Here is a 22,333-nt window from a genome sequence, read left to right on the forward strand (position 1 = left end):
TTGGGAAAGCCTAAACAGAGAGATAAAAGAGGAGGAGGTCGTCCACGAGCAAAACTCACGCGAGGAAGCTCCGTCTCGAGCCTCTTTCGCGCCCTCATTTCAAGAAGGCACCCACCACGGTGGTTGAGGCGGGATTGGTCAGCGGCGCGCATCTCAAACTCGAGGAAGCGAGCCCACAGAGCTTCCCGCCGCTCGACTTGCATCAAAATGGGCTTGTTTTTGGCGTGGAACTCCTAGAGCCTTCCGAGTTCTTCCTCCGGTTATTCAAGCCTCTGGTCTGAAAAGGCAGGAGGCAGCATATATGATTGGTTTATGGGGGTTTAACGTCCCAAAGCAACTCGGGCTATGAGGGACGCCCTAGTGATGGACTCCGGAAATTTCGACCACCTGGGATTCTTCAACGTGCACTGACATCGCACAGTACACGGGCCTCTAGAATTTCGCCTCCATCGAAATTCGACCGCTGCGGCCGGGATCGAATCCGCGTCTTTTGTGTCAGCAGCTGAGCGACGTAACCACTGAACCACCGCGGCGGCCTACTTGTTTTAAGGACAACGTAAATTCAGACCAAATTCTGCGACCACTAATAGAAGGAGCTGTTAATACCTTAAGCCAAAAAATGCCAATCGACATTCTTATGAAATCAAATTGACAAAAAAAGTCTTCACACCCCATTCAATCGTTACTTTTCAGAATCAGGAAATTTGCATCACACTTTTTCCTGGATAATATGTTTTTCTCAACAAGAATTTACTGTACTGGTTATGTCAAAGACTAGATGCTTTCTTCACTGGCCAAGGACTGTGCATGTCACGACCACTTTTGCCAAGATATTCTTTTAGCTTCCTGGAGTGAGATTAACAAATCCGACTAGCTGCCACTACGAAGTTGCAACACTGTCCGAGCCAAACCAAAGTAAAAGCAGTGCAGACACCCTATAGGAGAAAATGCTGCTTTTAAAACACTAATCACAGGTCGAACATTGACTGCAACACTACCTGTTGCGACATATGGCACGTGCGCATGGGTCACCTGAGGCAGTGCCCCGAAGACCTATGCTAACATCGTTGTGAATGTGAGGGCGAACAGTGGCTACACATATCTAGAATTCCTTGCCTGCGATGCAAAGCGAAAGCGAAAGAATTTTGGAGCAATTGTTTGGTGGGCACCGAGTGTTAATCTGTACTAGAATACATGGCACCCTTTACTCTTTCAAAAGGTTCTCACCCTCTCCTGCCGTTCTCTGTCCTTCTCGAGATTGTAGGCATCATGCGGTGAGCAGAGGTGCTCCAGGAAGTCTATTGCCGATTCACTTAGGAACTGCTCCTCCCGACCAGTGTGCCTGCTGATATACGTCTTGATCTCTTCTTCAAGCTGGAACAAAAAGAAAAAAAAAACTCAAGAAACCCAAGACACTAATAACAGCACTGAATGCAACAGCCGAGAAACAAGCTCAACAACTGATCAAGCATCCGCGATCCTCCACAAGCGGCAACTTCGAAGATGCCCGACCTCGGGCAAGAATTTTTCGATGGAAGTGGGCTGGTTCGTATGGGGACTATACTTCGTTTCATATATAAGGTGCAACACTGAAAGGTACGGAAGTAGTGCAAGTGAAAAGAAAAGAAATGTTCGCTACTACGCACTTGTTTTCTGCTCTAGTGGTCTAAGAAACGAGAAAGCGACAGTGTCATCAGCAACAACAGTGCATTTACTCAAGCTCATGACAAACGATAACTGGTATAAAGATATATCGCTAGTAACGAACAAATTCTTCAGACTTATCAATTCTTCCATTGCCGCCATGCAAAAACAAACCATACGTAACAATAAAATTATTGCCCCAATAAAGCCTACAGCTATAGGATTCTGGCCATCCGATAGGTGTTCACCAATAGAATGTCTGAAATCTGATGAAAGAAACAAAATATTTTGAAGCAAATGCCATGAAAACTCTGCAAAATCCATGAGGGGCTTTGCGTACAGCCTTGGGAACACAGCGCTCTCGTCAGTGCAATCGCTGGAAGGAGGAGGGAAGAGCTTGCTTGGGCGCCGCCACACAACGCTTTTTCACACAATGTAGTTTTCGTCATTTGTGCATATGTGAACTCTGCGAAAATTGGAGCGACTTCTCCCGCCAAACTGACCATGTAATTGTTGAGCAGCTCAGGGGCTCCATTGATAAAAACATTCTCGCAGCTGCTTGAAAAAATGCACCACATCTCTCCACTCACGTCCAGTGATAACAGCATATATTTGCAACCAATCAGCTAAATGAAGCATGCAATTTCCCATTACATGCCAAATCAAGCAAAAAGGAGAATGAGTGGCCAAATTGTGACAATATAGCATACCATATGAGAAATGCTACAATCGAGCTGTTGAAGTGAAACTATTTGAGATGCATGAAGCATATTAGTCTATGAGTGGTCAAATTAATGAAGGCACACCTTTGAAGGCAGAGACTAAAATTTACACTAAACACAGCACGCATAGCACATTTAGCAGTGTACTGTTCACTCCAGCATGTTTTGTCCTTGTTGCAACAGATATTCTTAACAATGAGTATGAATGCACATGCCCCCTTTCACAAACTATGCCTTGAAGTTTAAGCCTGCCCTGTCCCTTTAATTTGAGATAGTGGAGGTCTTTTTCTAGTGCAGCTTTAACCAACCATACAGTCCTTTATTTTGTTTGCCAACATAAATTTGGGAAAGCCTAAACAGAGAGATAAAAGAGGAGGAGGTCGTCCACGAGCAAAACTCACGCGAGGAAGCTCCGTCTCGAGCCTCTATCGCGCCCTCATTTCAAGAAGGCACCCACCACGGTGGTTGAGGCGGGATTGGTCAGCGGCGCGCATCTCAAACTCGAGGGAGCGAGCCCACAGAGCTTCCCGCCGCTCGACTTGCATCAAAATGGGCTTGTTTTTGGCGTGGAACTCCTTGAGCCTTCCGAGTTCTTCCTCCGGTTCTTCAAGCCTCTGGTCTGAAAAGGCAGGAGGCAGCATATATGATTGGTTTATGGGGGTTTAAAGTCCCAAAGCAACTCGGGCTATGAGGGACGCCCTAGTGATGGACTCCGGAAATTTCGACCACCTGGGATTCTTCCAACGTGCACTGACATCGCACAGTACACGGGCCTCTAGAATTTCGCCTCCATCGTAATTCGACCGCTGCGGCCGGGATCGAACCCGCGTCTTTTGGGTCAGCAGCTGAGCGACGTAACCACTGAACCACCGCGGCGGCCTACTTGTTTTAAGGACAACGTAAATTCAGACCAAATTCTGCGACCACTAATAGAAGGAGCTGTTAATACCTTAAGCCAAAAAATGCCAATCGACATTCTTATGAAATCAAATTGACAAAAACAGTCTTCACACCCCATTCAATCGTTACTTTTCAGAATCAGGAAATTTGCATCACACTTTTTCCTGGATAATATGTTTTTCTCAACAAGAATTTACTGTACTGGTTATGTCAAAGACTAGATGCTTTCTTCACTGGCCAAGGACTGTGCATGTCACGACCACTTTTGCCAAGATATTCTTTTAGCTTCCTGGAGTGACAGATTAACAAATCCGACTGGCTGCCACTACGAAGTTGCAACACTGTCCGAGCCAAACCAAAGTAAAAGCAGTGCAGACACCCTATAGGAGTAAATGCTGCTTTTAAAACACTAATCACAGGTCGAACATTGATTGCAACACTACCTGTTGCGACATATGGCACGTGCGCATGGGTCACCTGAGGCAGTGTCCCGAAGACCTATGCTAACATCGTTGTGAATGTGAGGGCGAACAGTGGCTACACAGATCTAGAATTCCTTGCCTGCGATGCAAAGCGAAAGCGAAAGAATTTTGGAGCAATTGTTTGGTGGGCACCGAGTGTTAATCTGTACTAGAATACATGGCACCCTTTACTCTTTCAAAAAGTTCTTTCTCACCCTCTCCTGCCGTTCTCTGTCCTTCTCGAGATTGTAGGCATCATGCGGTGAGCAGAGGTGCTCCAGGAAGTCTATTGCCGATTCACTTAGGAACTGTTCCTCCAGACCAGTGTGCCTGTTGATATACGTCTTGATCTCTTCTTCAAGCTGGAAAAAAAAAGAAAAAAAAACTCAAGAAACCCAAGACACTAATAACAGCACTGAATGCAACAGCCGAGAAACAAGCTCAACAACTGATCAAGCATGCGCGATCCTCCACAAGCGGCGACTTCGAAGATGCCCGACCTCGGGCAAGAATTTTTCGATGGAAGTGGGCTGGTTCGTATGGGGACTATACAGTCAAAACTCGATTTAACGAAACACGATTTAACGAAAATCTCGGTTTAACGAAGGTATCCTAATTCCCCCTCAGACGCCCATAGGGTTCAATGCTTTGACTAACCCGAAATAACGAAACCGATTCCGTGATCTGTCCCGATTTAACGAACCTTTTTTCGAGAAATAAAGGTGAAAAAGTGTTAATTTTTGGTCTATTTTGTAGACAGCACCCCAAAATTTATTGATTGCGAGTCAGCGGTAACACCGCAGAGCATCTTCATCCCGTCGCTTTTTTCAAACTGCGCGGCGCAAAACGAGTTTTAATTTTGAGTCGAGCTCACAAGATGGCGCCAGCAGTAAAAAAGTTTCGTGCCACACTTCATAGATGGCGCTGTTGCAGTTCGCGTGTTTTTTTGTGTGTGTGTTTGTGTGTTGTGCTCTGTGTTCGCTCTTGTGCGGATTTCCCCGTGCCTTTGAACGCACGTCTTTGTCAAGCTCAGCTTGTTAGGCCTCCATCAGTCTAGCCGTCGATAATTGTCAACTGCTTCAGGACTGCCGGTTTCGGGACACTAGGCCCTGAAACTGCCGAAGCTGGTCCGGACTGCGCGAGCGCCGTGCACGAGGATGAAGATGCCTGGGAACACCTTCGCTCAGTGGATAAAGTGCCCACAGGCATAAGTTTCTCAGACTACGTGAAGGCCGACGCAAACGCAGTCACAACGGAAGTTTTGACTGATGCCGATATGTTGCGGCTTGTAGGAAGCGTGGAGGGAGTGGCGGCTGAAGACGCTGCCGACGACCCTGCAGGTGCCGAAGCTCCCGTGCCGACACCAGGTCAGGTGATGGATGCTCTCGATCTGCTGCGAAATTTTGCCGGCGCACACGAGGGGACGGAAGACGTGCTGGACGCACTTCAGACCTACGAGAAATCGGTGCGGCCGTTGCTCACAAAGCGCACGCAGGCAAAGATCACCGACTTCTTTGGCGGAAAATAAATTTGTAGTCCCCTCGGGCCTTTCTTGTCGAGTAAGAATTTTTGGTGTTTCTTTTCATACACGCTAGCGGCGCCGGTCGTGGTGTTGGCGCCCCCCACTCGAAAGTAGCGCGGGGGGGTCATGACGATGACCATACGGACCCCCAAAGATTGCGCTAGTTGTATGATTACCAACTTTGGCGCCAATTTGTCATTAGCTTTGTGGCTTGCCGTCCCATCGGCGGTATTTAGGGAAGATTGTTGCGCCGCTAGCCGAACCGTCCTTTGGGTCGCTGCTACCGGCGTGAATTCGTCACGCACGAGTGCGACGAAAAGTGGAAATGGTACGTGCTAACCGATACGACCGCGATAAGCTGGTAAGGTTTATGCGGATGCAAAATGCATTATGTTCAATGGGTGCTCAGTCGGGGACTTGACTTTACTACATTTAAAACGAAAGTACTGTTTAAGCGGGTACGTTTTAACGAGGTTTTACTGTAATCGAATGTACTGAATTATGTGCCCAAGAAATGCCTCACTCAATTTAACGAAGTTCTCGATTTAACGAAATAATTCACGGCTCCCCTCAACTTCGTTAAATCGAGTTTTAACTGTACTTCGTTTCATATATAAGGTGCAACACAGAAAGGTACGGAAGTAGTGCAAGTGAAAAGAAAAGAGAGGCTCGCTACTACGCACTTGTTTTCTGCTCGAGTGGTCTAAGAAACGAGAAAGCGACAGTGTCATCAGGAACAACAGTGCATTTACTCAAGCTCATGACAAACGATAACTGGTATAAAGATATATCGCTAGTAACGAACAAATTCTTCAGACTTATCAATTCTTCCATTGCCGCCATGCAAAAACAAACCATACATAACGATAAGATTATTGCCGCAATAAAGCCTACAGCTATAGGATTCTGGCGATCCAGTAGGTGTTCACCAATAGAATGTCTGAAATCTGATGAAAAAAACAAAATATTTTGAAGCGAATGCCATGTAAACTCTGCAAAATCCATGAGGGGCTTTGCGTACAGCCTTGGGAACACAGCGCTATCGTCAGTGCAATCGCTGGAAGGAGGAGGGAAGAGCTTGCTTGGGCGCCGCCACACAACGCTTTTTCACACAATGTAGTTTTCGTCATTTGTGCATATGTGAACTCTGCGAAAATTGGAGCGACTTCTCCCGCCAAACTGACCATGTAATTGTTGAGCAGCTCAGGGGCTCCATTGATAAAAACATTCTCGCAGCTGCTTGAAAAAACGCACCACATCTCTCCACTCACGTCCAGTGATAACAGCATATATTTGCAACCAATCAGCTAAATGAAGCATGCAATTTCCCATTACATGCCAAATCAAGCAAAAAGGAGAATGAGTGGCCAAATTGTGACAATATAGCATACCATATGAGAAATGCTACAATCGAGCTGTTGAAGTGAAACTATTTGAGATGCATGAAGCATATTAGTCTATGAGTGGTCAAATTAATGAAGGCACACCTTTGAAGGCAGAGACTAAAATTTACACTAAACACAGCACGCATAGCACATTTAGCAGTGTACTGTTCACTCCAGCATGTTTTGTCCTTGTTGCAACAGATATTCTTAACAATGAGTATGAATGCACATGCCCCCTTTCACAAACTATGCCTTGAAGTTTAAGCCTGCCCTGTCCCTTTAATTTGAGATAGTGGAGGTCTTTTTCTAGTGCAGCTTTAACCAAAAATACAGTCCTTTATTTTGTTTGCCAACATAAATTTGGGAAAGCCTAAACAGAGAGATAAAAGAGGAGGAGGTCGTCCACGAGCAAAACTCACGCGAGGAAGCTCCGTCTCGAGCCTCTTTCGCGCCCTCATTTCAAGAAGGCACCCATCACGGTGGTTGAGGCGGGATTGGTCAGCGGCGCGCATCTCAAACTCGAGGGAGCGAGCCCACAGAGCTTCCCGCCGCTCGACTTGCATCAAAATGGGCTTGTTTTTGGCGTGGAACTCCTTGAGCCTTCCGAGTTCTTCCTCCGGTTCTTCAAGCCTCTGGTCTGAAAAGGCAGGAGGCAGCATATATGATTGGTTTATGGGGGTTTAACGTCCCAAAGCAACTCGGGCTATGAGGGACGCCCTAGTGATGGACTCCGGAAATTTCGACCACCTGGGATTCTTCAACGTGCACTGACATCGCACAGTACACGGGCCTCTAGAATTTCGCCTCCATCGTAATTCGACCGCTGCGGCCGGGATCGAACCCGCGTCTTTTGGGTCAGCAGCTGAGCGACGTAACCACTGAACCACCGCGGCGGCCTACTTGTTTTAAGGACAACGTAAATTCAGACCAAATTCTGCGACCACTAATAGAAGGAGCTGTTAATACCTTAAGCCAAAAAATGCCAATCGACATTCTTATGAAATCAAATTGACAAAAAAAGTCTTCACACCCCATTCAATCGTTACTTTTCAGAATCAGGAAATTTGCATCACACTTTTTCCTGGATAATATGTTTTTCTCAACAAGAATTTACTGTACTGGTTATGTCAAAGACTAGATGCTTTCTTCACTGGCCAAGGACTGTGCATGTCACGACCACTTTTGCCAAGATATTCTTTTAGCTTCCTGGAGTGACAGATTAACAAATCCGACTGGCTGCCACTACGAAGTTGCAACACTGTCCGAGCCAAACCAAAGTAAAAGCAGTGCAGACACCCTATAGGAGTAAATGCTGCTTTTAAAACACTAATCACAGGTCGAACATTGATTGCAACACTACCTGTTGCGACACATGGCACGTGCGCATGGGTCACCTGAGGCAGTGCCCCGAAGACCTATGCTAACATCGTTGTGAATGTGAGGGCGAACAGTGGCTACACAGATCTAGAATTCCTTGCCTGCGATGCAAAGCGAAAGCGAAAGAATTTTGGAGCAATTGTTTGGTGGGCACCGAGTGTTAATCTGTACTAGAATACATGGCACCCTTTACTCTTTCAAAAAGTTCTTTCTCACCCTCTCCTGCCGTTCTCTGTCCTTCTCGAGATTGTAGGCATCATGCGGTGAGCAGAGGTGCTCCAGGAAGTCTATTGCCGATTCACTTAGGAACTGTTCCTCCCGACCAGTGTGCCTGTTGATATACGTCTTGATCTCTTCTTCAAGCTGGAAAAAAAAAGAAAAAAAAACTCAAGAAACCCAAGACACTAATAACAGCACTGAATGCAACAGCCGAGAAACAAGCTCAAATACTGATCAAGCATGCGCGATCCTCCACAAGCGGCGACTTCGAAGATGCCCGACCTCGGGCAAGAATTTTTCGATGGAAGTGGGCTGGTTCGTATGGGGACTATACAGTCAAAACTCGATTTAACGAAACACGATTTAACGAAAATCTCGATTTAACGAATGTATCCTAATTCCCCCTCAGACGCCCATAGGGTTCAATGCTTTGACTAACCCGAAATAACGAAACCGATTCCGTGATCTGTCCCGATTTAACGAACCTTTTTTCGAGAAATAAAGGTGAAAAAGTGTTAATTTTTGGTCTATTTTGTAGACAGCACCCCAAAATTTATTGATTGCGAGTCAGCGGTAACACCGCGGAGCATCTTCATCCCGTCGCTTTTTTCAAACTGCGCAGCGCAAAACAAGTTTTAATTTTGAGTCGAGCTCACAAGATGGCGCCAGCAGTAAAAAAGTTTCGTGCCACGCTTCATAGATGGCGCTGTTGCAGTTCGCGTGTTTTTTTGTGTGTGTGTTTGTGTGTTGTGTTCTGTGTTCGCTCTTGTGCGGATTTCCCCGTGCCTTTGAACGCACGTCTTTGTCAAGCTCAGCTTGTTAGGCCTCCATCAGTCTAGCCGTCGATAATTGTCAACTGCTTCAGGACTGCCGGTTTCGGGACACTAGGCCCTGAAACTGCCGAAGCTGGTCCGGACTGCGCGAGCGCCGTGCACGAGGATGAAGATGCCTGGGAACACCTTCGCTCAGTGGATAAAGTGCCCACAGGCATAAGTTTCTCAGACTACGTGAAGGCCGACGCAAACGCAGTCACAACGGAAGTTTTGACTGATGCCGATATGTTGCGGCTTGTAGGAAGCGTGGAGGGAGTGGCGGCTGAAGACGCTGCCGACGACCCTGCAGGTGCCGAAGCTCCCGTGCCGACACCAGGTCAGGTGATGGATGCTCTCGATCTGCTGCGAAATTTTGCCGGCGCACACGAGGGGACGGAAGACGTGCTGGACGCACTTCAGACCTACGAGAAATCGGTGCGGCCGTTGCTCACAAAGCGCACGCAGGCAAAGATCACCGACTTCTTTGGCGGAAAATAAATTTGTAGTCCCCTCGGGCCTTTCTTGTCGAGTAAGAATTTTTGTTGTTTCTTTTCATACACGCTAGCGGCGCCGCTCGTGGTGTTGGCGCCCCCCACTCGAAAGTAGCGCTGGGGGGTCATGACGATGACCATACGGACCCCCAAAGATTGCGCTAGTTGTATGATTACCAACTTTGGCGCCAATTTGTCATTAGCTTTGTGGCTTGCCGTCCCATCGGCGGTATTTAGGGAAGATTGTTGCGCCGCTAGCCGAACCGTCCTTTGGGTCGGTGCTACCGGCGTGAATTCGTCACGCACGAGTGCGACGAAAAGTGGAAATGGTACGTGCTAACCGATACGACCACGATAAGCTGGTAAGGTTTATGCGGATGCAAAATGCATTATGTTCAATGGGTGCTCAGTCGGGGATTTGACTTTACTACATTTAAAACGAAAGTACTGTTTAAGCGGGTACGTTTTAACGAGGTTTTACTGTAATCGAATGTACTGAATTATGTGCCCAAGAAATGCCTCACTCAATTTAACGAAGTTCTCGATTTAACGAAATAATTCACGGCTCCCCTCAACTTCGTTAAATCGAGTTTTAACTGTACTTCGTTTCATATATAAGGTGCAACACAGAAAGGTACGGAAGTAGTGCAAGTGAAAAGAAAAGAGAGGCTCGCTACTACGCACTTGTTTTCTGCTCGAGTGGTCTAAGAAACGAGAAAGCGACAGTGTCATCAGGAACAACAGTGCATTTACTCAAGCTCATGACAAACGATAACTGGTATAAAGATATATCGCTAGTAACGAACAAATTCTTCAGACTTATCAATTCTTCCATTGCCGCCATGCAAAAACAAACCATACATCACGATAAAATTATTGCCGCAATAAAGCCTACAGCTATAGGATTCTGGCCATCCGATAGGTGTTCACCAAAAGAATGTCTGAAAACTGATGAAAAAAACAAAATATTTTGAAGCGAATGCCATGAAAACTCTGCAAAATCCATGAGGGGCTTTGCGTACAGCCTTGGGAACACAGCGCTATCGTCAGTGCAATCGCTGGAAGGAGGAGGGAAGAGCTTGCTTGGGCGCCGCCACACAACGCTTTTTCACACAAATGTAGTTTTCGTCATTTGTGCATATGTGAACTCTGCAAATATTGAAGCGACTTCTCCCGCCAAACTGACCATGTAATTGTTGAGCAGCTCAGGGGCTCCATTGATAAAAACATTCTCGCAGCTGCTTGAAAAAACGCACCACATATCTCCACTCACGTCCAGTGATAACAGCATATATTAGCAACCAATCAGTTAAATGAAGCATGCAATTTCCCATTACATGCCAAATCAAGCAAAAAGGAGAAAGAGTGGCCAAATTGTGACAATATAGCATACCATATGAGAAATGCTACAATCGAGCTGTTGAAGTGAAACTATTTGAGATGCATGAAGCATATTAGTCTATGAGTGGTCAAATTAATGAAGGCACACCTTTGAAGGCAGAGACTAAAATTTACACTAAACACAGCACGCATAGCACATTTAGCAGTGTACTGTTCACTCCAGCATGTTTTGTCCTTGTTGCAACAGATATTCTTAACAATGAGTATGAATGCACATGCCCCCTTTCACAAACTATGCCTTGAAGTTTAAGCCTGCCCTGTCCCTTTAATTTGAGATAGTGGAGGTCTTTTTCTAGTGCACCTTTAACCAACCATACAGTCCTTTATTTTGTTTGCCAACATAAATTTGGGAAAGCCTAAACAGAGAGATAAAAGAGGAGCAGGTCGTCCACGAGCAAAACTCACGCGAGGTAGCTCCGTCTCGAGCCTCTTTCGCGCCCTCATTTCAAGAAGGCACCCACCACGGTGGTTGAGGTGGGATTGGTCAGCGGCGCGCTTCTCAAACTCGAGGAAGCGAGCCCAAAGAGCTTCCCGCCGCTCGACTTGCATCAAAATGGACTTGTTTTTGGCGTGGAACTCCTTGAGCCTTCCGAGTTCTTCCTCCGGTTCTTCAAGCCTCTGGTCTGAAAAGGCAGGAGGCAGCATATATGATTGGTTTATGGGGGTTTAACGTCCCAAAGCAACTCGGGCTATGAGGGACGCCCTAGTGATGGACTCCGGAAATTTCGACCACCTGGGATTCTTCCAACGTGCACTGACATCGCACAGTACAAGGGCCTCTAGAATTTCGCCTCCATCGAAATTCGACCGCTGCGGCCGGGATCGAACCCGCGTCTTTTGGGTCAGCAGCTGAGCGACGTAACCACTGAACCACCGCGGCGGCCTACTTGTTTTAAGGACAACGTAAATTCAGACCAAATTCTGCGACCACTAATAGAAGGAGCTGTTAATACCTTAAGCCAAAAAATGCCAATCGACATTCTTATGAAATTAAACTGACAAAAAAAGTCTTCACACCCCATTCAATCGTTACTTTTCAGAATCAGGAAATTTGCATCACACTTTTTCCTGGGTAATATGTTTTTCTCAACAAGAATTTACTGTACTGGTTATGTCAAAGACTAGATGCTTTCTTCACTGGCCAAGGACTGTGCATGTCATGACCACTTTTGCCAAGATATTCTTTTAGCTTCCTGGAGTGACAGATTAACAAATCCGACTGGCTGCCACTACGAAGTTGCAACACTGTCCGAGCCAAACCAAAGTAAAAGCAGCGCAGACATTCTATAGGAGAAAATGCTGCTTTTAAAACACTAATCACAGGTCGAACATTGACTGCAACACTACCTGTTGCGACATATGGCACGTGCGCATGGGTCACCTGAGGCAGTGCCCCGAAGACCTATGCTAACATCGTTGTGAATGTGAGGGCGAACCGTGGCTACACATATCTAGAATTCCTTGCCTGCGATGCAAAGCGAAAGCGAAAGAATTTTGGAGCAATTGTTTGGTGGGCACCGAGTGTTAATCTGTACTAGAATACATGGCACCCTTTACTCTTTCAAAAGGTTCTCACCCTCTCCTGCCGTTCTCTGTCCTTCTCGAGATTGTAGGCATCATGCGGTGAGCAGAGGTGCTCCAGGAAGTCTATTGCCGATTCACTTAGGAACTGTTCCTCCCGACCAGTGTGCCTGCTGATATACGTCTTGATCTCTTCTTCAAGCTGGAACAAAAAGAAAAAAAAAACTCAAGAAACCCAAGACACTAATAACAGCACTGAATGCAACAGCCGAGAAACAAGCTCAACAACTGATCAAGCATCCGCGATCCTCCACAAGCGGCGACTTCGAAGATGCCCGACCTCGGGCAAGAATTTTTCGATGGAAGTGGGCTGGTTCGTATGGGGACTATACTTCGTTTCATATATAAGGTGCAACACTGAAAGGTACGGAAGTAGTGCAAGTGAAAAGAAAAGAGAGGTTCGCTACTACGCACTTGTTTTCTGATCGAGTGGTCTAAGAAACGAGAAAGCGACAGTGTCATCAGCAACAACAGTGCATTTACTCAAGCTCATGACAAACGATAACTGGTATAAAGATATATCGCTAGTAACGAACAAATTCTTCAGACTTATCAATTCTTCCATTGCCGCCATGCAAAAACAAACCATACATAACGATAAAATTATTGCCGCAATAAAGCCTACAGCTATAGGATTCTGGCCATCCGATAGGTGTTCACCAAAAGAATGTCTGAAAACTGATGAAAAAAACAAAATATTTTGAAGCGAATGCCATGAAAACTCTGCAAAATCCATGAGGGGCTTTGCGTACAGCCTTGGGAACACAGCGCTATCGTCAGTGCAATCGCTGGAAGGAGGAGGGAAGAGCTTGCTTGGGCGCCGCCACACAACGCTTTTTCACACAAATGTAGTTTGTCATTTGTGCATATGTGAACTCTGCAAAAATTGGAGCGACTTCTCCCGCCAAACTGACCATGTAATTGTTGAGCAGCTCAGGGGCTCCATTGATAAAAACATTCTCGCAGCTGCTTGAAAAAACGCACCACATATCTCCACTCACGTCCAGTGATAACAGCATATATTAGCAACCAATCAGTTAAATGAAGCATGCAATTTCCCATTACATGCCAAATCAAGCAAAAAGGAGAAAGAGTAGCCAAATTGTGACAATATAGCATACCATATGAGAAATGCTACAATCGAGCTGTTGAAGTGAAACTATTTGAGATGCATGAAGCATATTAGTCTATGAGTGGTCAAATTAATGAAGGCACATCTTTGAAGGCAGAGAATAAAATTTACACTAAACACAGCACGCATAGCACATTTAGCAGTGTACTGTTCACTCCAGCATGTTTTGTCCTTGTTGCAACAGATATTCTTAACAATGAGTATGAATGCACATGCCCCCTTTCACAAACTATGCCTTGAAGTTTAAGCCTGCCCTGTCCCTTTAATTTGAGATAGTGGAGGTCTTTTTCTAGTGCAGCTTTAACCAACCATACAGTCCTTTATTTTGTTTGCCAACATAAATTTGGGAAAGCCTAAACAGAGAGATAAAAGAGGAGGAGGTCGTCCACGAGCAAAACTCACGCGAGGAAGCTCCGTGTTCTTGACGTGTTCTTGCTGGTGCTTGGCTTCGAGCTCAACTGTGGTGTCCTGGTGGTGCCTACGTGGTCATCTCTGGTGAGGCCGTTCTGTGTGGGGGATTTGGCCAGGTCTCAGGTTAGGTCTGTAGGCCAGGTTAATGTGCATTTGAGGGTGCGTTTGGCTCAGGTATGTCGCTGACCTCCCCGGGTGGAGGGACGGCAACCTGGTTTGCCAGCTTGCCCACCCAAAGCTTGCCGCTAGAAAATTTTCGTAAAAATGGAATTGACATCATCCCTGTGGCTCTCGTGCCGATCGGTGAGGGAACGATCAAGATGAAAAGCCCCAAGGTCCTTCAGCAGGAGCTAAGATCTCTCACTACCCACTACCTCCAGATCTCTGAGGTGCGACCGTTCGGCCGGAGAGGCATTGTTTGCAGGTCCGCTGACATTGATTGTGTCACAGACCTGCTCCAGTGCAAATTATTTCAGTCCTTAGCGGTTAAAGCCTTCATCCCGGAACAGCTCGCATGTTCCAAAGGTATTGTTCGTGGCGTGGACCCAGCATCTTCCCCGCAGGATATACTGGAGGAGTTTCAGGATGCAGGTGTGGGGGTTCTTTCTGTCTACCGGTGCAGTAGAGAATTCAATGGTGTGCGTGTTGCGACAGAGTCAGTTATCACTACGTTTGCTGGTTCCTCCTGTCCTTCTGAACTCAAGGTTTGGCCGATAGTGTATCGTGTAGACCCTCTGCAGCCCCGTCCTCTTCAGTGCAACAACTGTTGGCGTTTCGGTCACAGTGGTAAAGCGTGTAAGTCGGCGACCCGCTGCCGGGTTTGTGGAGAAGGGCATTCAGATGACAGCTGCGCCTCTGATCAGCCCCAGTGTTGCCTATGCAAGGGCAACCACTCAGCTGATGATGTCAACTGCTCGAAACGAGCCGACGAACAAAGCCTGCTCGATATCATTCAAGCGAAACGATGTTCGAGAGCAGATGCTTATGCACTTCTGGATCGGAGGGATAATACATATGCCAGCCGTGCGCGAAGCTCTGTTGCTGATATACCGTCAAGTTTGACTACTTCAATAGTGTCCTCAGTAGAACAGGCTCTTTCTGTGGTGGTCGAGCGAATGCTGGGCAGTTTCACCGAGGCTCTATCTCAACTTGTTGCTGACCAATCTCTGCCTACTGAATCACATGTTTCGGCGGCTACGCCGGCATCAATCCCGAGTACTGCTAGTAAGAGTCATTCCATGTCGCCTCCTACCGTGCCCCAAGTACCGCCTGCCAACAGCGCTCCTGACAGTGTCGCTCACGTAGATCCTTGTAGCATGGACGTTGAAATGCTCACCACTTCCCAGAAGCGTCGAGCTTCTTCCTCACCCTCGAAGTCAGCTGTTCCGCAAGTCAAAGCAAAGAAAGGACCCCCCAAATTAATTCCCCAGACTGATGTGCTGAAGGAGGCTGTTGATGCCTCTTTAACCAGTCGATAATCATGGCGGGTCTAAAAGTTATGCAGTGGAATTGTCGCTCCGTACTTTCTTCTTTACCGAATCTTGAATTACTTGTTCATAAACATAATCCAGATATTGTGATTTTACAAGAAACGTGGCTCTCTCCACTTAAATCATTCACATTTAAAAAATTTCGTGTTTTCAGGGTAGATCGCGCTAATGGCAGGGGTGGTGGGTTAATAACTATGATCTCTACGAAAATATGTCACCGGGCATCAATCTCGCAGACAGTTATGCGCCCTGACTGTGAGTTGTTGGCGGTTGAAATCTCCCTTCCACAGTGCGCCAAAGTCACTATTGCTAACGTCTACTTCCCAATCGGTGTTCACAGGACAGACTGTTTGGACACCTTACTGAGCGGCGCAAACAGCACAGTCATCGCAGGAGATTTTAATTCGCACCACAGTGCCTGGGATAGTCGCTCTGACTCCTGCGGCCAGCTTCTGTGGTCCTGGATGTCAATGAATGCAGTGCGCTGCTGTAATTCCGGAGCAGTAACCTTTATGCGTGGAGGATCCCGTTCGATCATAGATTTAACATTAGCATCTCGTGGGGTTGGCGTATCTGCATGGTCAACTGAAGAATCAGGTACATCTAGTGACCACTTTCCAATAACCTTTTCTATTATATCCTCGCCTATCAGAAAAGGTGGTGCAACCATGAAATTTCTAAACCACATTATGTACAAAAAATTGATATCTGCCTCACTCCCCTCCATAGTTAGCTCAGGTCGAGCACAAAGAGCTCAGCGGACAATTACCTTTCTGCAAGATGCTGCTGAGAGTTCTGTATTCTCGGTGTGCACTACTGCTCCTGCCAGACAGCCGTCTCCTTGGTGGACGGAGGAGTGTGAGAAAGCTTATCGTCGTAGAAAAGCAGCCTGGAAAAGCCTTTCCTATAATCAGAGCCCAGCTAATTGGATAAATTATAAGTTCTTCTCTGCATGTTTCAAAAGAACTGTTAAAAAGGCAAAGGAGGATTATAATCAAAATTTAAACACGTATCTCTCAAAACCCCAGAATAAGAAGGCTCTCTATAGATTCATGGCGCAGAATAACAGCTCTCCGGCCTCCAATTGCATAAGGTCAATGGTAATGTCTCCGCAGGAGGCTAAGCAAAACCTTGAACGCATCGCGCAGGGGCTGGCCTTACGTTTCCAGGTACAGAAAGCAGAACCTTTGCACACTCTCACCCCCAGCTCGGACTATCCTGAGGTCGACGTGTCGGAGCTCCTGCAAATTGTTTCCTCGATGCACTCTGCTGCTCCGGGATCTGACGGGATTACTGTGGGCATGTTAAAGATTTTAGCGCACGACTTTCCAACTCACCTTCTAGATATTGTAAATGCGTCATTGGAAACCTCTTGGATTCCTCACAGTTGGAAAATTGCGAAAATAATTTTTTTTTAAAAAATGCAGACAATGGATTTCAATTAGACAATATTCGGCCGATTGCTTTAACCTCAAATTTAGTAAAGCTAATAGAAAGAGTAGTACACAGTCGCCTCACAAAGCATGTTCATCACATTAACGGCCTCAGCCCCGCACAGATTGGCTTTCGTCGCGGTTGTTCCATATGGTCCGCGCATGTGGATCTCGAGAGCCGAATACGACTCTCAATGCGCCAGAGAGAAGTTTCGGCCTTGGTGACGCTTGACGTTGCGAAGGCCTATGACAGCGTGGAGCACACAGTCCTCATTAACAAGCTTGCTCAACTACAACCACCGCATTACCTCTACGCCTGGATTTGTGAATTTCTAAAAGATAGATTTTTCTTCTGTACAGACGGATCTTTTTGTTCTAATACCTATGGTCAATCAAGAGGTGTGCCGCAAGGCTCTGTTCTTTCTCCGCTGCTTTTCAACATATTAGTTCGGGACATCCCCATTCATCCTAACGTTACAGTTTATGTATACGCAGATGATATAGCTTTTTTCGCATCAGCAAATGATATTCATGTGCTCTACGGGTATTTGCAGGCATATCTGAATGCTCTTGAAGTCTGGTTGGACCAAATCAATTTATCACTTAATGTCAGCAAATGCGGCGTGCTGGTATTTCCACCCGACGCTCCTATGTACATCTCGCTAGCCTACCGCTCCACTCCAATTCCGCAGGTGGAGTCGGTTAAATACCTAGGTGTTACTTATGACCAAAATTTGGACTGGCGACACCATATTAAGAATAATGTTATTAAAGGGGAACGTGCACTGGGCCGTTTGACCCGAGTTGGCAATAAAAAGTTTGGCATGCGTCGTGACACGCTACTGTTGCTCTATAAGGCTTATATGAGACCGATTCTGGAATTTGGTTGCCCCTTGTTCTCTGGTAGCGCGAACTACAAGCTGCAGCCATTAGCCTTACTGGAAAGACGTGCCCTACGGCTATGCCTCGGGCTCCCAAAATCAGCTTCCAACGCTGTCCTTTATCTGGAAGCGCCTATCCCCAACCTCTATTCCCGCTTCCAACTTCTAACAGTGCGTACTTTCCTCAAGTCTTTTGACCCGGCCCCAGGCGTTAGTATTCCAATTTTTGTATCCCAACCACACCTTTTTTTGACTAATCACTGGCCACGTTATCAGCTTCCGCAAGTTAGGTTCACGCAGAATCTGTTAGCTCCGCTTCAGGTTGATCTGATCTCCTTGCAACGAGTTGCTGACACGCAGGCTGATCCCGTCTTCTATTACGACTTTATTTTCCCGTCCCATGCGAAGCATATGCCCGCACATACCCTAAATGGTCTTCTTTCTGAACACCTACAGAATTTTCCACATCATACTGTTCTCTCCACTGATGCCTCCGGCAGCTGTGAGAAGGCGGCGATTGGCATATATTCGCAGGATCTAGATTGGAGCTACTCCGTTCGTATCCCTGATTATACTCCTATATTCTTCGCAGAGTTTTTGGCCATTGGTTTGGCTCTTCTCAAAATTCCCAGACATGTCGCACGGGTTCTTATTCTCACAGACTGCCTTTCAGTTATTGTCTCTCTCCAAAATTCGGAAAAATCTTTCTTGACTCGTTCACTTAGGTTTTTTGTTCCGAGCACAGTGCGCGAGATCCGTTTGGTCTGGGTACCTGGGCATTCAGGCGTCTATTTTAACGAGGTGGCTGATTTATTGGCAAGGTCAGCTCTCAGCGCACCTGTAATATATCCCGTCCCTCACCTCATTCTGTTAGCAGCTTCACGTTTCCAGCGGTTTCAACATATTTCAGCCACTTTGAGTGATCCGTTGCTGAATACCGTGGACTTTCAACACCTAAAGTACCCATGGAATATCCGGTGGTGTAAGTCAAGGCTTTGTGAAGTGTCCATGACGCTCCTGCGATGTAGAATACCTCACTTAAACTTGTACTTATGCAGGTGCGGGTTCGCTGCGACAAACCTTTGTGTATCATGTGGGCAAGTTGAATCAATCGATCATTTTCTCCTCTCTTGCCGGCGGTTCGCGGTTCAGAGAAAGCAATATCTGGAGGTTCCTCTTTCGAGACTAGGACTGCCTCTGTCTCTTACAGTTCTTCTATCGTTCGGTGCGAGTGCCAAGGGATTCCCGTTAAGCAGTGTATGCGGCTACCTTCACGATTACATAAGTGCAACTAATCGATTATCTTGTTAGCTATACACAAAATTCTTTCGCATGTCCAAAAAAGGCTAGATTGATTCTATTCCGGATGACTCATACCTCTTGAATTCATTTTATTTTTCCCAATTTCTTTTTATCTTGATTCAGTCTTCTGACGTTTCCTTCCCCGCGCAAATGCTTCATTGGCATTCTACCCTATACCTTGGCCAATCCCCCCCACGTGGGTATGTGTCATATTACTTGAGGAGAAGAAGAAGAAGAAGAAGCTCCGTCTCGAGCCTCTTTCGCGCCCTCATTTCAAGAAGGCACCCACCACGGTGGTTGAGGTGGGATTGGTCAGCGGCGCGCTTCTCAAACTCGAGGAAGCGAGCCCACAGAGCTTCCCGCCGCTCGACTTGCATCAAAATGGACTTGTTTTTGGCGTGGAACTCCTTGAGCCTTCCGAGTTCTTCCTCCGGTTCTTCAAGCCTCTGGTCTGAAAAGGCAGGAGGCAGCATATATGATTGGTTTATGGGGGTTTAACATCCCAAAGCAACTCGGGCTATGAGGGACGCCCTAGTGATGGACTCCGGAAATTTCGACCACCTGGGATTCTTCCAACGTGCACTGACATCGCACTGTACAAGGGCCTCTAGAATTTCGCCTCCATCGAAATTCGACCGCTGCGGCCGGGATCGAACCCGCGTCTTTTGGGTCAGCAGCTAAGCGACGTAACCACTGAACCACCGCGGCGGCCTACTTGTTTTAAGGACAACGTAAATTCAGACCAAATTCTGCGACCACTAATAGAAGGAGCTGTTAATACCTTAAGCCAAAAAATGCCAATCGACATTCTTATAAAATTAAACTGACAAAAAAAGTCTTCACACCCCATTCAATCGTTACTTTTCAGAATCAGGAAATTTGCATCACACTTTTTCCTGGGTAATAAGTTTTTCTCAACAAGAATTTACTGTACTGGTTATGTCAAAGACTAGATGCTTTCTTCACTGGCCAAGGACTGTGCATGTCATGACCACTTTTGCCAAGATATTCTTTTAGCTTCCTGGAGAGACAGATTAACAAATCCGACTGGCTGCCACTACGAAGTTGCAACACTGTCCGAGCCAAACCAAAGTAAAAGCAGTGCAGACATTCTATAGGAGAAAATGCTGCTTTTAAAACACTAATCACAGGTCGAACATTGACTGCAACACTACCTGTTGCGACATATGGCACGTGCGCATGGGTCACCTGAGGCAGTGCCCCGAAGACCTATGCTAACATCGTTGTGAATGTGAGGGCGAACCGTGGCTACACATATCTAGAATTCCTTGCCTGCGATGCAAAGCGAAAGCGAAAGAATTTTGGAGCAATTGTTTGGTGGGCACCGAGTGTTAATCTGTACTAGAATACATGGCACCCTTTACTCTTTCAAAAGGTTCTCACCCTCTCCTGCCGTTCTCTGTCCTTCTCGAGATTGTAGGCATCATGCGGTGAGCAGAGGTGCTCCAGGAAGTCTATTGCCGATTCACTTAGGAACTGTTCCTCCCGACCAGTGTGCCTGCTGATATACGTCTTGATCTCTTCTTCAAGCTGGAACAAAAAGAAAAAAAAACTCAAGAAACCCAAGACACTAATAACAGCACTGAATGCAACAGCCGAGAAACAAGCTCAACAACTGATCAAGCATCCGCGATCCTCCACAAGCGGCGACTTCGAAGATGCCCGACCTCGGGCAAGAATTTTTCGATGGAAGTGGGCTGGTTCGTATGGGGACTATACTTCGTTTCATATATAAGGTGCAACACTGAAAGGTACGGAAGTAGTGCAAGTGAAAAGAAAAGAGAGGTTCGCTACTACGCACTTGTTTTCTGATCGAGTGGTCTAAGAAACGAGAAAGCGACAGTGTCATCAGCAACAACAGTGCATTTACTCAAGCTCATGACAAACGATAACTGGTATAAAGATATATCGCTAGTAACGAACAAATTCTTCAGACTTATCAATTCTTCCATTGCCGCCATGCAAAAACAAACCATACATAACGATAAAATTATTGCCGCAATAAAGCCTACAGCTATAGGATTCTGGCCATCCGATAGGTGTTCACCAAAAGAATGTCTGAAAACTGATGAAAAAAACAAAATATTTTGAAGCGAATGCCATGAAAACTCTGCAAAATCCATGAGGGGCTTTGCGTACAGCCTTGGGAACACAGCGCTATCGTCAGTGCAATCGCTGGAAGGAGGAGGGAAGAGCTTGCTTGGGCGCCGCCACACAACGCTTTTTCACACAAATGTAGTTTGTCATTTGTGCATATGTGAACTCTGCAAAAACTGGAGCGACTTCTCCCGCCAAACTGACCATGTAATTGTTGAGCAGCTCAGGGGCTCCATTGATAAAAACATTCTCGCAGCTGCTTGAAAAAACGCACCACATATCTCCACTCACGTCCAGTGATAACAGCATATATTAGCAACCAATCAGTTAAATGAAGCATGCAATTTCCCATTACATGCCAAATCAAGCAAAAAGGAGAAAGAGTAGCCAAATTGTGACAATATAGCATACCATATGAGAAATGCTACAATCGAGCTGTTGAAGTGAAACTATTTGAGATGCATGAAGCATATTAGTCTATGAGTGGTCAAATTAATGAAGGCACACCTTTGAAGGCAGAGAATAAAATTTACACTAAACACAGCACGCATAGCACATTTAGCAGTGTACTGTTCACTCCAGCATGTTTTGTCCTTGTTGCAACAGATATTCTTAACAATGAGTATGAATGCACATGCCCCCTTTCACAAACTATGCCTTGAAGTTTAAGCCTGCCCTGTCCCTTTAATTTGAGATAGTGGAGGTCTTTTTCTAGTGCAGCTTTAACCAACCATACAGTCCTTTATTTTGTTTGCCAACATAAATTTGGGAAAGCCTAAACAGAGAGATAAAAGAGGAGGAGGTCATCCACGAGCAAAACTCACGCGAGGAAGCTCCGTCTCGAGCCTCTTTCGCGCCCTCATTTCAAGAAGGCACCCACCACGGTGGTTGAGGCGGGATTGGTCAGCGGCGCGCATCTCAAACTCGAGGAAGCGAGCCCACAGAGCTTCCCGCCGCTCGACTTGCATCAAAATGGGCTTGTTTTTGGCGTGGAACTCCTAGAGCCTTCCGAGTTCTTCCTCCGGTTCTTCAAGCCTCTGGTCTGAAAAGG

The 22,333-nt window shown here is 46.3% G+C and overlaps 2 protein-coding genes across 6 annotated transcripts in view; both read right to left on the minus strand.

The window, feature by feature from the left end:
• The window catches only part of LOC144113560 (protein regulator of cytokinesis 1-like), a 36,667-nt gene extending 36,390 nt beyond the window's left edge, over positions 1-277 (minus strand). For all 3 annotated transcript variants that reach the window (XM_077646696.1, XM_077646699.1, XM_077646698.1), the window contains exon 1: positions 60-277. The gene's annotated coding sequence lies outside the window, so the exon portion shown is untranslated. The remainder of the gene's footprint in view (positions 1-59) is intronic.
• A 930-nt stretch (positions 278-1,207) lies between these two features.
• Positions 1,208-22,242, minus strand: LOC144113562 (protein regulator of cytokinesis 1-like). Of its 3 annotated transcripts, none has more exons than XM_077646702.1 (10): positions 22,107-22,242; positions 20,569-20,715; positions 19,454-19,615; positions 12,511-12,657; positions 11,340-11,557; positions 8,228-8,374; positions 7,054-7,271; positions 3,943-4,089; positions 2,824-2,985; positions 1,208-1,374 (listed from the first exon to the last, which is right to left on the minus strand). In XM_077646702.1, exons 7-9 carry the CDS (start codon positions 7,195-7,197, stop codon positions 2,911-2,913), a joined length of 366 nt encoding a protein of 121 aa, XP_077502828.1. In that variant the 5' UTR covers positions 7,198-7,271; positions 8,228-8,374; positions 11,340-11,557; positions 12,511-12,657; positions 19,454-19,615; positions 20,569-20,715; positions 22,107-22,242; the 3' UTR covers positions 1,208-1,374; positions 2,824-2,910. The 3 variants fall into 3 exon arrangements, with proteins under 3 accessions (XP_077502828.1, XP_077502827.1, XP_077502829.1); XM_077646701.1 differs by having other exon boundaries at positions 2,768-2,985; XM_077646703.1 differs by lacking the exons at positions 2,824-2,985; positions 3,943-4,089.
• Between the last annotated feature and the right edge of the window lie 91 nt (positions 22,243-22,333).

Source organism: Amblyomma americanum, chromosome 1 (genome assembly GCF_052857255.1).
Source record: "Amblyomma americanum isolate KBUSLIRL-KWMA chromosome 1, ASM5285725v1, whole genome shotgun sequence".
NCBI lineage: Eukaryota > Metazoa > Arthropoda > Arachnida > Ixodida > Ixodidae > Amblyomma > Amblyomma americanum.